The 18,629-nt window shown below is 40.0% G+C and overlaps 1 protein-coding gene across 1 annotated transcript in view; it reads right to left on the bottom strand.

The window, feature by feature from the left end:
* The window catches only part of tnr (tenascin R (restrictin, janusin)), a 212,830-nt gene that overhangs the window by 88,828 nt on the left and 105,373 nt on the right, over window positions 1–18,629 (bottom strand). The window contains exons 4-7 of the mRNA XM_042497978.1: window positions 4,847–4,967; window positions 2,980–3,202; window positions 2,743–2,843; window positions 400–562 (exon numbers count right to left, since the gene is read on the bottom strand). Of these exons, the coding sequence (XP_042353912.1) occupies window positions 400–562; window positions 2,743–2,843; window positions 2,980–3,202; window positions 4,847–4,967 (608 nt within the window). The remainder of the gene's footprint in view (window positions 1–399; window positions 563–2,742; window positions 2,844–2,979; window positions 3,203–4,846; window positions 4,968–18,629) is intronic.

Genomic DNA, 18,629 nt, shown 5'->3' with positions numbered 1-18,629 from the left:
AATGGCAGCATCTCCTGAATAGTGAACATTTGAGTATTTTAACCAGTCGCAAAGGTTTCTCCAGACGTTTTAGACTGAGACTGTGAATAAAAAAAAGGGCTGCCCTTCAGCATCAGTATTCTGCTGCTGTCTGTCTCCACTTCATTCATGGTATAAACAGTTTTTTCTACTTTAACATATACTACAGTCTTTTTTTTTCTTTTTGCAACGATATGAGGCAACCTGTTTTGAATGGATTTCTTGCAGCTTTTTGTGTCTTTGCTTTCAAAAGCCTAATGGTTGATACCTGAGGGTTTTTTTGTGCGAATAGTGTTAGTAAAATTGCTCATATATATACAAAAAAAAAACATCCCCCAGCTTTATCCATACACTTTGCTGTCATTGTTGAACAGTACTTACCCATGGCTGAGCTCTCTCCACAGCATCCAGATCCACACTGAGCTCTGAGCATGGAGACTTCTCTCTCCAGCATCTCTACCCTGGTGGCGAGCTGCTGGATTGTGGTTGTTGCCGGACAACCACATGCAGCTTTTGGGATGTTGATGCGGTGAGTAAATGTAACCTGAAGAGGAAAAACTGTTTAGTTAAAAAGTGCATATTGCCACCTAAGGGCATTGATTAAACATATAGGGCAATTTTTTTTATTTTTTTTATTTGAAGGAGATACGCCACCTAAAATCGATCATTCAGGTATCAGACCCTCACCTCTAGCCCTGTAGGCCTAGAAAAGGGCGGAATAAAGTTTTCATGGTGCAATAAAAAGTATCAAAACATCAATAGACACCTCCTCCTGCAGCATTATCCATCTCTCCCCAAAAACAAGAGCAAAAGCTGGCAACTTTATTGTGTGCAAACAAACGCAGGTACCTACAAACAAACTAAACAGGGTCATGTGTGGGAAATCAGGGGAGAGTGGAGTACTTAGTCAAATTTGAGGAGAAATATGACTGGGACATTAGCATATAGATGTACAATGTAGGCGTGGGTTATTGTTAGTTTGTCATCAGTGTTTCTACCACCAGCAAAATTGGCTGGTAGATTCTAATTTCTATGAGCTGTTCTTTTTACCGGGCACCATTTCCCATTGCACTGATGTGTGTAACTAACTTTTGTGTCATGTTTTTTTTTTTTTTTTTTAGCTTTCTAAAAATTGTTTTGCACATTTCTTACATAAAAAGTACTCTTTTATGGTTATAAGAAGAAGAAGCTGATTGGTCATTAAGATAAATCAAGAGACGTAACTATAATTTTTACTTTTTACCTTAGCAGTCGCATGGTATCTCGATCTGCTCTGTGTAACCAATCGCAGCTCAGCAGAGCAGAGAAAAGACACTTCATAAACGCGCTGCAGTGTATATGGTAGAATCTAAGGTTGCAATTGTATGAGATTTTTTTACAGTAAGATAATCAACCACGATATACAGCATTACACAATTATTAGTGGTATTATCAACTGTCACAATAACACATAAAGGAATAAAAAAGGAAGGGTTTTTTTAGTTATTATTACTGTAACTGAAACAGAAACCATTTTTCTAATTAAAGTATGTGAAAAATAAATAGAATAAAAGTGAGATTCTCCTTCTGTTTGCATTATTTATTACCATAGATGAGCAAATCTACACGGTACGACTTTCATACCAGTTTAACTTGAAACCGGTATACCGCTGAAGTCCAGGTAGAATCACAAACATTGTCTCGAGAGGCTGCCATCAGCTCCAGTGGCTGCATTGCTGCCAGAATACGCCACAGCTTTGCCCAGTTGAATGCAGTGCGCCTGACCATCATTAAATGCCCTCTAAATGCTGATTTGCAACTCTGTTTGTCATGTATGTTTTGTAATGCAAGTGAAACAGTGTTCACCATGTTAACCAAGACAAATTTTTTGAGAAATCTGACATGAAATCTTATTAGACTGCAGTAATGGTTTGACAATAATGATCTAACTTCTTTCATCTTGAAAACTGGTATCAGAACCACTTCCTGTTTAGACCTGGCATCATCATTATGTGTTTCGGGTTATCTGATCACAGCTGGATAGTGTTAAATACAGGTATAAACCACTGGCTGAGGTGGTCTGGGACGCATATGACCACATATGTTTTGTAGTATAAATGCTAGCATTGTCCTGATGCGTCTCCTACAAGGACCACGTGAACAGCGCAGGACGTGATGGTTGCTTTGGTGGCAGTGAGCGAATGCTCTGTAACTTACCCATTTATGTCAAGTTGGGCAAAGTGTTGCGTGACTATAAGGTCTTGTTTGCTAATGCCATCTGGTATCAGTCTTGGGATGGCAGCCACACACATACAGAATAGATCAATCTTTGGCTTCCTCTTTCCCGTGATCACCATTCGGACCACCGAAAGGCATGCTAATACCAGGTCTGAACAGGCTCTCAGTGGTTATAGAGTTGAATCAACAATGAACAAAACCTTTAAGATATACAGTGAATAATTGTTTGGCACTCAAAATATTGGTTGATTTTGTTTTGGTATTATGTGAAGTATCGCTTCAAATTATTTCTGAATAAAACAACATCTCACCATAAATATCAGTATGTGAATGACTATCTGCAGTGAAACAGATGTTATCCTTTAGTTTAGAATTATCCCCCTGCCACATCTAATTCACACACAAATACTCTCCTCACACTTCACTCGTGTGTCATCCTTAATGCTGTATTGCTATCTATGCTTTACTGCTAATTACGCAGCAATAAAATATTTCTAAAGCACCCACCTGGCTGTCTGCATCCAGTGTCTGCTCGGTGTACTCTGTTGGTCCACTCGGATCCATCGGACCCTCCGCAGAAGGTCTTGACCCCAACTCAGCACGAGAATCTGTGATTTTAAAAGAAGAGGTCTGAGTTCAGCATGCTTGTGTGTCTCTAAGTGAACTAAAGGTGCCTTCGGGACAGCAAATAAGATGACTAGAGTGAGTTTAAACCCAAATACTGGATCGATCAGAAGACCTCACCATCACCTGAAGCAGGCGGTGCTGAGGCGTCCAGGTCGACAGAGCAAAGAGACTCCAAGGGTACATTGATGTTATAGACGTGGTTAAAGACCACGGGTTGGTCCCGCAGGGAGTCGTTGGCTGTGGAGGCGGAGAGGGGCTGAATCCCCCCTGGGGTCTGTCTCCTCACTCTGGTGGTACGAACCAGCTTGTTGTCTCCTGATGGAGCAGCATGAGCGGCACCCTGGGGAGAGAGACAATGTGAAACAAAAAACACTGCATGTGGTTTGGACTCGGGGGTTTGAGTTTGTACTTTATATCTTGTGTTTATAGAACATGATGGAGTGACGACTAAGACAACAACCCAGGGGGGACACGAAACAAGATGACACTAATACGCAGTATATGATGGATTTCCTCGCTGTCTGCAAAACTGACAAAAGAATTTTCACATTAAAAATTTGGATCATTTGCAAAAACATCTGGTGACAGTTTTAGTATTTTGGGCTTTTGTGCCTTCTGTGTTTAAGCAGAGGAGAATCCTAACGTAAAACCACAAATATTTCAAGGGAAAAGAATAATAAGCAGGAAGTGTATACACAGGCAGACACCAGCTACGCGCTGTGTTCATGACATCTTGCTGACCTCACTAGCACTACCTGTGTGCAACTGACCATTCATGAAAGCCAGTGACTGAACAGCGACAGTCCCAATCATAGTTACACAACCATAACTGTACACAGCAGGCCTGTCAAGATTTGGAAGTGTCGACATGTCGGGGAGATGTGCATGAGGCTGCAGAAGAAGAATACTCTTTAGATAGTTTAGACGGCGTATGTTTTATTTTTAGTCTTTCCAAAACCAAGTCACTGGTATCCACTGTGTAGTATTTCATCCCTATATGGAAACCAGTCCTGGATGCTGTTCCAGTTTAGGTTAGCGTTAGTAGTTCTGTCTAGTACACACTCCACCAACCACAGCCTATGAGCGCTCTGTGACTTTGAACAACAATTTAGTGTGAAGCTTCAGATTGGATTTATGAACACACCACACAAAGGAGAAATACACAGAGGAAACAATACTTAACTCCAAATCATCACTTCTGTTTGATGGTGGAATATAACTAAGTACATTTATTCAAGTACTATACTTAAGTATGATTTTGAGGAACTTGTGCTTTACTTGAGTATTTTTTTTATCATGCTCATTTATACTTTTACTCTACTACATTTCAGAATTAAATACTGCACTTCACTGCACTACATTTAACTGACAGCTTAAGATACTTTACAGGTTAATTTTTTTTTTCATAAAAAACACAAGAAGAGTTTTTCAATGTGATGTTTTGTTATAAGTTAAATTACCAAATGGTTCATACAAGTGCAGCAGCAACTGATGCTTGATTAATCAGTCTATTCACAAAAGAATAATTACTAACTATTTTGGTAAACATTTATGTCTTTTTCTTTTTTTTAACAGAGATTTGAGGGGGGTTTTTTTGAGTTTTTTTTCTTTTTTAATAATTTTGAGGTTTGGGGTATTTTTTTTTGCATAGTATACTTTACTTTTAAAACTTTAAGTACTTTTTCCTGATTATACTTAATTTTACTTGAGAAACATTTTAAATGTAGGAATTTTACTTGTAACATAGTATTTACACAGTGTGGTATTAGTACTTATACGAAAGGATCACAATACTTCCACCACCACCGGCCTCTTTTTGATACTCAGACTGTCCAGTGTGGATTTGTGCCCAGACTCATGTGATTAAAACGGCTCCCAAAAATAGTAGATTTGAAATACATAATAAATATGAGAGAGAAAGCCCTGGGCAGCTCAACTCGGGGAAAAAAATTGGACAGGGCTTTTTGTCTGAACACATTTTTACCTGTAGAGCAAGAAACAGAGCCAAAGCCAGGATCCAGCCTGCTGTGGGCACAGTGGCCCTGTGATGCTGCTGTGCCAGTGGCATGCTGGGAAGAAACCTCACCACTCCTGTCCACTCACACCTGTGGAGAATCGAGAAGAAGCAGAGAGGTGGGAAGAGAAAAAAGCAGTCAGTGATGTGCGGTTTGTGCTGCATGAAAAATACACACTGCAGCTGCTGCAGTGTAATTGTTCATGTGTGTATGTCTGTGCGTGTGTGGGGAGTCCCACTGCCATCAGCTTATCCTCTGTAAATGATAAATAAACGCCTTTGATCTGATGTAAAATAATTGGCTTTAGAAGAAAAAAAGAAACTCCTCCAGGGATTGTGGAACTGGCTAAGAACCTCTGAATGTATTTCACTGTGCAATACCAAATATTTGATCTTTCCACTTGGGAGGAATACAGAAATATTGCTCAGGGAAAGGGTTGATAGATGGATTTCAGCAGAGAAATGGTTTGAGTGATGCCGCTGTAATCCCCTCCCTATTGAGTGTGGAAGTGAGAACGGGGACACGCTGAAATAAAAGCAGCGCAGAGGAAAAACGGTTGTGGTTCCTTCAAGCTGACTGTCACTTTTCAGCGGAGATAAAACAGTGCAGAGTTGAAGTTTGCCTTTCAAGCAGCTATTTGAATTCATTGAGTTTTGTCACTATCAGCTGAATCAAACATCTTACCCAACCTGCAAAAAAAAGATGTTTTATCTTGCAAGTGTTGGGACAGCTGGTGGACAAGACTGAAAAGCAATTATATCAACGTGTGTGTGTGTGTGTGTGTGTTAACGTGTCCTAGCAGTAATTTCGAGCAGATTTCCCTTGAGTTTTAGCATGTTCATGTCTATGTATGCGTGGGCAGAAGACAGTTCAGAAGGGGGGGAAGAACACATCTCACAGATGAGTCTGTGTAGTCTGTATTCAAGAGCCTCTTTTATCACAACAATGCATCTTATGTTAGTGAGCTGGCTATTGCTCTCAGCTGGCGCCTTTCCTGTGAGCCAGATGGAAGTCTTCTCATCACACCTAACTGGCTCTGCCTTTTTTTTTTGATCATTTAGGGTGGAAATGTTGAAACTTCAGTGTATTTGCACATAAATGAGAAACAGAGAAAATCCCAGTGTGTGTGAACCATGAATCCTTTTAAGTTTGTTTCATTGACAGAAAATAAAAAGTTTTTTTTTTTAAATCGATACAGACTTTCTGCTAACACACTTGCACAAAACTTTAAAGATCTTTTGTGCCCACCTGAGCACATCCTTCATTTCAAGGCAAAGTGGAACACCCTGTGTACGTGTGCGAGTTGAACAGAACCACTCACATGAATAAGGCTGACATGTGCAGTACATCATAAAAGACCCATAGGGGAAAGATAGCTGCTCATACGTTACAATCTGCCTCACTTCAGATGCTGCCGCTAATGCTTTCAACAATGACTTTGGCCTTGCTGGAATCAACAGTCTGTACTTCGAAGAAATGGAAAGTGTTCTACTTTGAAAGCCTCCCCTCGAGCAAGCTGCTGCCATCTGAAACGACACGAGCCGTTTAACCGGTGAATGCACCAAACAAATGAGAAGCACGCTGCTGATGAAGGAGTGAGACAGACAAAGCCAACTGGAACGCTCTTGTTCACAGCCATTAGCTAAAGCAGCGTCCTTTCAGCTAGCTTCAGTAGCTCGCACGCATGCTTGAAACACGTGATGATGATGAATGTCACGACATGGATGTTTCGTTCCTTGCCTGTAACAAGCATGATGGAAAACAGCTTTCAAGATCAACTGTGGCCATAATCTTGTCTTTTATGCTGGAGTCAGACAAATACTGAGTATTTGAAGACAATGAAATCCACTTACACAATACCAGGCAACATTTGCCTTTTGTTAAACACATGATATTATTTTGATATATTAATTTTCATATATTTAACTTCCGTTTTGCAATTTTCAATTGCAACCAGGTGGAATTTTCATAGTAGCTGGTGATTTTAATAAAATTATCCTTCAACTCCAAAGATGTAGCTGGATCAAGGACAAATTGTAATTTCTTTTTGTTAACTTTTTTTTAAAAAATGATGAATAAATCTACATTGTACTTTGTACCTTAATTTTCAAATAAAAAAGTCAACTAGGGATAATGTCAATTTTAAAGAATTCAAAATTGAAATTAGCACTTTAAGTCAATTGGACTGCTATTCAAATTTTCAATTTAAAAAAAAGATTTTTTTTACATGCATGTTTATGTATTTAACGGTTTTTTAATGTGGTACAATTTCACTCAGATGCTTACTTGTGCTGTGTATTTCTCTGCCAGTGTTTATTGTTGTAACATTGTTTATGTTGCCAAGGTCGCTCTTGAAAAAGAGACTTTAAGTCTTAATGAGAATTTTACCGAGTTAAATAAAGATTTAGTATACATAACATACAGTATACATTAGGACTGACATGTCATGTCTGATTTCATGTGGCAAAGGGACAAGGGTTCTTGATTCATCTGCACTGTCGAGTCAAGATGAATAAATTCATTCTTTTACAAGAATAAATACAGAAATAAATTTGTTGTCACTTAAAAGGGCTACCAACATATCATGCAGGTTTTATTTTAAACCAGTTTCTTAAACCTCTTTTCTCTGACAAAGAAACAGCTTTAAAAATAGATGCAACATGACAAAAAAATGTAATGTGACAAAAGAGATAAAGGTCTCTTGGATGCATGCAAAGTGTTTTGCTGTTAGGCATACTGCTTTTAGACGCCTACCAGATATAGACACATACAGTACATTAACACAATCCTATAGATAGTTCTGCACATGCAGTGATAAAACTTTGAAAGAGTTTCAAAGTCATCAGGGTTATACTTTAGTCATTGGGTCATGGTGCAAGCTGATGCCCACAAGCGTTTCATCGCACAACGCGAGGAGGTTTTTCACGGAGGCTCAATTAAGGACAGACCTACTCATTCAGAGTGAAGAGAATCAAAATGCTTCAGGCGCTTAAGACTGGCTTAATTTACTCCCTTCGTTTTTTTTCCAGGAGAGAACACAACCACAGGAGCACATTATCGCCAACACAAAACCAAGTGCACTGATACGTACACCATCAGATCTACAGTGCTGTTGCATTCACAATCATATCCACAAATACACATGGCAAAATACACACAGAGAGAAGCACAACATCACACCATGTCACGTATCAAGTGTTTTTAGCCTTTTATATAATAACAGTCCACCTGCTTTGATGGTAATTAGATCTGTCAGCAGGCAGACTCGAGACACTTTCTAAACGTGTACGTATTAAAAAAAAAAACAAAAAACTCGGTGAACTATTTAGCTGCATGGCAAACTGAGCATGCATGTTTATGTGTGTTCACAACTACATATTCTGAGTGTGTAGAAAAATATAATTTCAATCACTGTGTCCGATAATGCTGTGAAACAGTGCTGTCACTTCATGTATTACCTGGTGATTCTCTTGAGACAAATTGGAAGAGTTCACCCCCTGCGGGGCTGAGATGAAACTGCCTCTTCCAATTATAATAAAAACCATCAGGACACCTTTATGCAGCATCACAAAGGGAAAAGGGAAAATATTCAGCTTATATAAAATATGCCACTCTGCAAAATATCCCAACTGTAAAATGAACCACAAAAAAAACAGCATGCTTAAAAGTTTGATGTATTAAGGAATCACTTTGATCTTGTCGGTCTAACTTTTTTCATCTTTGTTAGATTACATTTCTCTCTGAGGTGAGCTTTTGATTTTTTTTGTCTTTATTCTTTGACAATATCTTTCTCTTTCATCCACAATGTGGTTTACGGGCACAAGAGTCGATATGAAAAGAGAATTGAATTTTAAAATGCAGTGTAATTACACTGAGGTACTAATCCAATCTTTGTCATGTGGGAGTTTTAAAAAAGGCTTCTTCTCCCATGCTGGATACAGATGTGCTACTGGAGAGCAAGGGCTAAATGACATAACTGTACCTTGATCATACAGTAAAAAAGACATAATATGATAAAAATAAAAAAAAGAATATGGAAAAAAAGTATTTTCAATTCTGGTTATGATATTTAAATGTCTACTTAATAAAATCAGTACTAAATAGTGTGAAGAAATCCTGATGCAGAATTATTTGAGCTATTCCTCATTTAAATTCAATAACTATAGAGCATGTTCAGCCTCTCTACATAACCTGGATAAATAAAGTCAATGGTATATAATGAGAGAAATACAGTATCTCATTGGGAACATTAGTTATTTGAAAGATAATAACAATAAACTACAGAGCTTGCTTCCTTTTTCCAAATGCCCCCGCAGTGAAAAAGAGAAACATTTACAGACCAAAGCCATTACATTAGTGTCTCATCTTTCACAAAAAGCCCCCAAAGGTACAAATGAAAAGTCGAAAGTGCAAACACACAAACACACAGCATGCCCTGTGTAATGTAATTGAGAGAGAAAATGGAAACATATTGTAGATGAGGACAAAAATATCCAGTGTGAATTAAATGTGAGTGGAAGACGCATACCAGGGTTTCTAGGCCGGCATATACTGGCTTTTTGCTGGTGCCACATGAGGTTGTCTGACAGATGAAAACATCAACAGCCAAAATGTCAGATGAGAAATATTCCAATTAAATGAACCAATTTATTAATAGCTTATAACATATCTTAATGCTGTGTAACTTAAAGGATGCGTTGCAACAGCAACTTAAATATAATAGTATATTCTGGTAAACGGATTAGTACTTATGAAACCTTTTTAGTCGTTCAACCATTCAAAGAGCTTTCACACTGCTTGTCACATTCACCCATTCACACACACACGCATTCATACACTGGTGGCTGAGGAAAGCGTACAAGGTGCCACCTTGCCACTCAATTTTTAAAAACATGTATACACATTCACACACCGTTGGAACAGCCAACTGAGGTAAACTGAGCACAAGGAACAAGGGATCAAACTTCCAACCAAACAATCAGTGACCCCACAGCTGACCCCCTCTGCACACGTCCACAGGTGACTCTGTACGGCCTGAATTCTGGAGTATGAACGATCATATTAGCTGTCAAAGAGTCTTGCAAAAATTCCTAAACATATTATTGCTTTTTCTTTTTTCATTTCCACCTTTGATTTTGACATTATATGGATGGCATTGCTGTATTTCATAGTCTATTTAATATTAAAAATAAATAAAGGAGAAAAGATGACTGGGACTACAGACTATTGTTGGATTTATGAAGCAATTCTACTTCCACTCACTTCAAACTATGCCTTCCTGACCTCGCTCCTGAGTCCTGATTCCTTTGTCCTGGACTTGTACCCACAACTACATCTGCTGTAGTTAGTTCACCAGCTTTGTGTGAAGCCAGATTAGCTAGCTAGCTAGCCCTCTAATATCTATTTTCTATGTCGAACCCCTCCATTTTGTCCGTGTCTGTCATGATCTGCCACTTGAGAAAGTGACCTTGTGATTTAGATCAAGTACAATGCCTTGTGAAGATTGCCAGCTGCTCCAGAAGGCCAACAGAAGCACAACTGACCTCAAAGACCAGAAAAAGAAACATTTCCTTTAGCCTGGCTCTATAGATATGGCCGCAGCCTGGCAATGAACACAGCTACAATCTACATTGTGCAACTCCGAAAGCACCAACTCACCATGAACTTTCACTGCACTGAACTGTTGGGAGAGGCAGAGAGGGAAAGGTGTCCATAACAATCACACAGTGTGATGCAAATTTCACTTCAGGGATTACTAGGATTTGTGGTTGCAGACTCCAGGTCAAAAGCTCACCCTGCAAAGGGTTTTACGCAGCTTTGTGGCTTTATCAAGCAATGCTCATGCTTATAAACACATCCTGATTTAAAGGCTTACTTATCCCTTTTTGTGGATTATATGTTGGCCTTTTTGACCTTCATATACACTCTGCAAACACTTTATTAGGCATACCTACATCACAATGAGTAGGACGCAGTTTTTTCTCCAGTAAAAACTTTGTGGCATAAATTTAAAATGAGCTGGTGATGCTCATTAGGGAATCTGGTCCATGTTGAATATATATTCTCTCAGGTTTCTGCATGATATTATCACTGATTCTGGTTTTTCAGCTGCACATTCAGTCTCCTGTTTCACCCTGTTATATCTGAGCAGAGGACCAATGTCACTGAATCATCCAGAGATAACTCACAAAGCTCTCATTTTCTCACTTCTGTCTCTCCTTCCTTGCTGTTTTCTTTTGACCTCTTTCAGTAACAGCTTTGTTTTTGAAGACAGTGCTGCCACTCACTGCAGGATTTTTGTTTATGACTCTATCCACTATACAGTCTGTACACTCACTGTGCTGTGGCAATAACAGCAACTCTGCTAACATCACACATCTTCCTGATTTTAATCTTTAGACTAGCAGCGACTGAACTTCCTGACCCTGTCTGCATACTCAATATACACAGCTGCAGTCACATTATTCACTGTTTAGAGGAGCTGGCACTTTGAATTAACAAGCATATTAGACTGTACATCCCTTCAGCAAAAGAGAAAACATTCATTTGTTTTCTCTTATTCGAACTCTTTGCCAATGTTGTGACTGTCACTCAATAAAGTGTGGGTGATAAGTGTTGGGTGCAGAAGTGGCTGCAGGTTTTGCAGAATGTCAAGATGTGTTTATATCTGCCTTAGACACAGGGGACTTTAACCCACCTAAGAGGAGGAAGAGACTTGTTTAGAAGAGATGCGCTAAGACTAAAGGTGTCGTACATCATTAAAGTTTAATTTAATTAAAGATCATAGTTGATGAGTGTTTGGTGAAATAAAAAGGCTGGCAACAACATCCTGTTAGTGCATGTCTCACCACTCTCTCATTTCCCTAAAGGCTGTTACACACCAAGCCGACATTTGGCCGCCTTTGTTTCCGCGATGTATTCTGCACCATTGGCCTGCATCAACCGTTGTAAGTTTTCTTTTAGGCCAATTCATTGTGTTGAATCCGCGGCGGACATGGAGCCTGTCGGTGAATGAAATTACTCTGATTGGCTGTTCAGCTCAGCTCACGAGAAGACAAACAGAAATGTTAAATGTAAACAAAGTCAAGAGGGAGTGAGGTCAAAACAAACTTGTTACATAAGGTAAGATTGTTTTTCTTCTGCCACTGAGCTCTTAACAGAAAGATTTCCTGGTGGGTTGTGTTGTTGGTCACTGCCGCACAGTAAATATGTTTTGTACCTTCAATATTGGGTTGTGTCGTTAATGTGCTAACCCGCTAACTAGCGTTAGCTAGCTAACTGGCGGTCTTCTGGTTTCTCCATTCTGAATGCAGAATACAGACAACCGCCGTCTGTATTGGGGGTGGGGGGGTCTCCTCTAATGCAGGCGCAGAATAAAGATGCTTGTTGGCTGCCGGTTTAATGTGTTCCTGTGCAGGTTTTTGGCCAAGAGGTGATGCAGCAGGGCGCTTTTATTGCAGCTAGTTCTCGAGTGTCGGATTGGTGTGTCACGGCCTTGATTTGTCTGTGGCTCTAAGCCCCGAGCTAACCGTTTTCTACTAAAGATGTAAATCCAACCAACTGGTCAAAAAATACAGACTTTAATTTTTTATTTAATTTCTAAAACATTTCTGTAGTTTTAGTTACTTTTGTAAACAGGAGTAAATAATGTGTTTGTTTCCAGCCTTGGATGAATACACATTTAGTGTTTACAGTTTGTGTTGTTATGATATTGGAATTTCAAACCTCAAAACAATGCCATGACAAATATTGATAATCTATATCATTTTCGACGCCACAGAGAAAAATTAACGTTGAGGGCATACAAGTTAAAACGTTTATTTTCACAAAAGTCTACAAAATGCCAACAAGGACCACAGAATGACTGTAGTAAACATAACAAAAAAGCTGCCCTGACAACCACCGAACTGCATCAGCCTTCCCCCAAAAAGCAAAGCAATTTTAAAAGCAGCTGTTGCTGCTACAGTCCACGGCTACAATTACAGACCAGTGCTTCGGTGAACACTGGCAGAAGAGAAAGCCAGTTTTTAGCGGCATACTATAGAAGGAAAACTGAGATCACTAAAATAATCAGAAATGTTTACATATTTGATTTTTACCAGACAACTGAAGTTTTGTGGGATGTTATCCCATATCCAGTTTTGCTTCTGGTTGTCCTCGCACCTTAACTCTAGGTATTCAGACACCAACACTATCAGCTCCTTCAGCTCTGAACCTTCTCTCTGCCTCTGCAATGCCCGCTATTTGATCGGCCAAAGTCATTCGGGTAGCAAATGCCAGAAGTTCACCAGGGTGAGCTTAATGTGGTAGTGCAAAGTCTGTGCACATTCAAATGGACAGCAGCTGCTTCATACCCCTACTGCCGTGTTCAGAACCGCTTCCAGGAATGATTCGAGGCGGCGAGTTACCGCAGGTCGGTGTGAAAGCCACATGAGAGAGCAAGAAACTACAGCTGGTCCCGATGAACTGTTACTCCCAAAAATGAGTATTAAAACGGTTTCAAATATTCTGAATCAACATATTTTTCCAGGTTTTGGGCAACAATGGAGCTCTATGACACAAAGGAATAAATTGTAAAAGGATTTGGCTACAAAGACAATAGTTTTGAGTAGTAGTGTCTCTGGAATTAGAGCCTGTCACAAAACAGAGCACAGAAGAGGACATGTTGTTTCTTTGGCTACCCTCTATTACAGAAATGTGATAGCATGCTGCATCCAAAAGTCAAGTTCAAATTGATATTCATTTTCTGATAAAAACGCTCTGGTTAAGTTGTATATACAGTGTTGTTTGGTTTTGTTTTTGGGGGGCAAAAAGTCTATTGTTACACGAGACCACAGTGTGCTCTACAGCTTGCTCTTAGTTTTCACTGGAGGTGTGAAGACTTGTCTTTCATGACTCCTTTGTAGGAAGCAGAAAAAAAAGAAAAAAAGATGACAGCTTGTTATTACCACAACAGTATTAACAGATGCTGTGAGCGCTACTCCCTCACTCATCCATAATGATTCCCTCACCACGGATGCGTGAGAGGAGCCATGACTTGTGGGAGTGCATTGTGCTCGCAGCTCTTCAGTGAAGCCGAGTGGACGGGAAAAGTCATGATGGGTCAAGACTTCTTCCGTACCTGTGGGCTTTCTCTCAAAACACGTACATTTTTCATTTACACCTAGGAGAGCAACTTTGGAAAGGCTGCTGTTTTTGTTACCTCCATGTCTACAGTTCACATATACAGTATATAAACAGAACATTTACAGACAATTTCTAATGCAAAGTGTAAATGACTTGGGAAAATAAAGAAAACTGGCTAAATATTAGAGAAAAAAAAACAGTAATCAGAGGAATTTATTGATGAACAAAACAGGACGACTGATGAGAGGGTTCAAGAGATGGAAAAAAGAGCTGAAGAATAAGAGCAAGCCTCTCTCATCCAACCAGCTGCACCATGAAACGACAAGCATCCACCGAACGCCTTCCCTCCCACACGCTGCTCACTGATCACAGACTCTCTCTGAATAAATGTGTGTGTAGGTGTGTGTATCTGTGCTTTAGCAGTTGGGGACCCACAGGAGATTAACATCCCCATTGGATTATGGAAGGGATATGCACTGGGAAGCTTCATTACCTCTCTCTCTCTTTCTCTGTGTATAGCTCTCTTTTTCATGGCCACAGGGCTTTTTAGACTGTTGCCTCCCGACTAAGCGCTCACTGTCTGCCCCATAGACATATGTCTCAATCTGTGTATGTGGTCTCTTTCCCCTCTGCGGCCCTCAGGGGGGGTTTCGGTGAGAACAGATAAGTCAGCCTTGGGAGCAGCTCACTGTAACTATCCCTTTACGAGTCGAGGGGAGGACAGTGGAAACGTTTAATGAAGCAATCGCCTTCTGTAATCCAGCCGCGATGGTAATCTCCAGCGCCTTCTCCAGCTGCTGATGCACACAGTCGCTCAGAGAGACACCGTGATCATGAGCAGTCAGCGCGCGGAGGAAGGCATCGAGTGCTGCTGCAGGCTGGATGTGTGTCTCGGGACTGAACTGCCATCAGGGGGACAGGAAACATCCGTCTGCTGAGGTCTGCTGTGCAGCGTCACACTGCTGTGTCATGCCATGGAGTCAGGAGAGAGCAGTGTCCAAGTGGACTTTTTTCCCCCCCCATACTCACAATTTCTCTTCCTGTGTTTTTATTCTCTTCTTTTACAAAATGACCTTCGCTCTTAGCTGGTCCGTCTTCTCTTATTTGCCACTCTCATTTTTCATTATCTCCAGTTGTCATTTTTACCATCTCCTTTTATATCTCTGACAGGCTTTTCGTTTTATCTCTCTCTTTCTCTGAGGATTCTCTTTATCCCCAAAAAGTCATTTTTTAACTCTGCCCGGTAAAGCTGTTCTTTCAGAGATGTGCTGTATAATCACGTCTCTGTGGCTGATTCTCCAGCTGTAAGCCACACACTGTCGAGATGGAAAGACTGAATTTTCTCTCTGCTGTTTGTTGCTCTCTTTCTCTCTCTCTCCCTCTCTGGCAGCAGCCCTCGTTGTCCCCTCCTTGCTTGCCCTGTGGAAGTAAAGCCATAACCTCCATTTGCACAGGTTAATGTGCAGCCACCTCAACATGAACACAAAACCAATACCAGGCTTTCTTGCGTGGGTGATCGCTCACTCTCTCCCCCTCCTGCTCTTTTATTCCTTCTCCATCCATGCTTCCCTTTTAGCTCTGCCCATCTCTCTTTCCTCTCCACCTTGTAAATTGGACTCTGGCAACATTACGATGCTTTTCTCATTATTCCCATCACTCTGGCCAAATTGCCTTGTCTTTCAGGACCATTGGGCTCTGTTCATTGGCTGCTCCCGCAAACCGGGGGGCTGCACGAGTCTTTTCCTCTTTCTCAGGGCTGTTTCGGCACAAAGATGGGACCATGAAATGGATTCCATTCTACAGCAAATATTACAGCCTCAGGCCACTGATGACGGCCTGCTCTATGCTGCACGCTGAGACCCATTTATCTCGGAAGATGTAAACAAATGTTCACAGGAAGCACCGAGATAACATGCAGTGAAGAAGTACGAGACAGTATTCAATTCTATCTGTTACCCCTGGAAATCCTGGATTTCTCTTTTCTTTCTACTTCAAGAACTACTCATCCTATTTTTTTCTGCTCATGAAAAACTAAGTCCCCGTAAGAGATGGCCTTGGAATAAAAGTAAACTTAAAAAAAAAGTAAAAAATACTTCCATAAATATCTTTCCAGTGGGGAGATTCTATATCAAAGCACTCTGTATGTAGCTTCATATATGTACAGCATTTAGTACGTAAGTTAGTTCCTATAAATGTTCACAGCAAACATAAATGATAAAATCCTGTTTAGAGGTGATTTTATATTAAATTGTAAGGCTATGATCATATATTAAATGCTGGATTCAATATTACTATTACTGCTACTAACATTCAGTTTATTATTTGCAGTTATTCAATGGCTTTAATAATAGTCCATACTAATAGGTTAAATAAAGCTTTCTTTAAAAGGTGTTTTACATTTAACAATAATAATATGTCGCTACAAATGTGTTTATGTGTGGGAAACAGTATATGTGCATAAGTATATGCCCAGCTAGCTGTGTAGCCACAGGCGGATAAAGCAATGTGGTTAATCACTCCATTATTCTTCTTTAAACACACATGGAAGAACCAAACTTCTCTTTTCCTGTATCATATTCTCTTGTTATATCTAACATGGTCAGTGTACCTAAATTCACTGAAGGTGCAGTTCTATAATATGAGCCTTGACTACACGAACAAAATCACAGGCAAAACCTTGCTGAGACTTATTTAGATAAGTAACAGTGTGATACAAGCATCTTATATATCAGTCCTCTGCTGCCCAAGTCTGCGAAAGATGTCCAAGATGACAAGTGCAGCCAATTATAGGAAGTTAGTAATTTTCAATTGTACCATATAATCAGTGTCAGCGTTTGTTTGCAGGCATATGTACAGTACCAGATTGTAATTCACAGTCTGCGCACTGCTCTGTAAAAGGGAGCATTACAGTTGATCTACTGATCCTGCATGATAAAATCCAACTGACTGCATTTATAATGTTTGTGTTGTAGATAGCACTCAAAATTCACAAAAGAAAAAAAAAAACAATGGATGGTGGTTATATCCTAGCTCATGTTTGGTCTTGGGAGAGGACTAACATTTTTGCCTTTGACTTAGCGTGGACTTGCCTTGTGTGGTCTTTCCTTCATCTTTGGTTTTGCCTATGCAGAGAGATTATTGGTCTCATTACAGATTTAAAACAAAAGGGATTAAGAGAGACAGAAAAAAGGAAGCATTCAGACAGACAGACAGAGAGACATTAAAAGAGGGAGCACAGTCGAAAGTGGGAGGGAATGAATGGGAGAGTGGGTGAGACTGCGAGAGCGAGTGAGAGAATGGACGGATGAAAGAGCCTGAGAGGACAGTGAAAAATTTGGAGAGCGAAGGTAAATGCTTACATCCTTTTGAGTTCATCCTGCTATGAGTCAGGAGGAATTGAATGGATTTTTTTCTCTCTTTCACTGTCTGCTGCAGCTGAATACCCACTGCTCTTCTATTCTGTCCTGACACAATACATGGCTTTTAGCAAACTCATTTTCCATTTCAGAGCTGCCTGCTGGTCATTTTAGAACGAACAGAAAATATAAAAATAAAAATAAAGCTGGAAAGAGCTTGCAAATTAGATCAAAAGTCGCTTTACATTTCAGGCTTGAGATTCAATCGACACTAACTAATGCAGAATGCACAAAACATAGCTCTGTACTTTATGTCTTGTTTTTGGTGTTTCTGTTATGTGCATCAAGTGCAAAACCAACAAGTCCTCCAACCCATACAAACCAATCACTAGAATTTTTTTTTGTACTACACATTTGTGATATCCTCGAATATGTCACATTTGTACATTTATTTGTAGCGGATAAGTTTGTTTTTCAAGACCCCTGAGGATGAAGTTTTTTAGAGGCTGACGCAGAAGTTAGCTTTACCCTGGTTCCCATGTCAAAAAGCCTCTGAGATTTTCTCACTGGGTTTTGGACTCTTGCAGAAAATAAGCAAGTGTTTATGATACTTACACGTTTTGTTCAGCAAGAGATCTTCAGACAGAAACATCACCTTCCTAAATGCCATCACCAGACGTAAAAAGCTAATGTTAGACTTTGAACGAACTGCAACACAGGTGCATGATTTAACATTGTTAAAACAACAAGGCTGCAAAGCATGATGACACTCTGTGGTCTCTTTTAGCCGCCTTTTTTAACTTCACTTAACGTCACTTAAAGGCTTCTAAATTCACATTGGGGTATTTACTGATGTATTTTATGTCATAAACTTGAAAGTCTCTCTCTAGCTGTGTTAACCACAGACCTAATTTCCAAACCAAAAACCCATGCAAAAAGCCAATTGACACAGAGAGTGCTGAAATGCTAACTTACTTCTGTGTTTTAGGACCCATTACTGGGACACTCTATAGATGTAGTTAGGTTTAGGCACAAAAAACACTTCATGGTCAGGAAAAGATCATGTTTTGGCTCAAAACACCGACGTTTGGTGGCACAAAAGCCTGCTGGAGAAGCAGGGACAGACTGGTCAAAAAACACCCAGATTTGGTGGCTCAAAAGCCATTGGGAAATGGTGTGATGTGTTAAAAACACCTGGGGCTCGGAGCCACAAACAGCAGTGACAATGATGCCGCAGGGTTACAAAAAAGCAACAAGAGTTGTTGCTTAT

Source organism: Plectropomus leopardus, chromosome 12, assembly GCF_008729295.1.
Source record: "Plectropomus leopardus isolate mb chromosome 12, YSFRI_Pleo_2.0, whole genome shotgun sequence".
NCBI lineage: Eukaryota > Metazoa > Chordata > Actinopteri > Perciformes > Serranidae > Plectropomus > Plectropomus leopardus.
The sequence above is the reverse complement of the archived record's forward strand: the minus strand, read 5'-3'. Positions and strand labels throughout refer to the sequence as shown.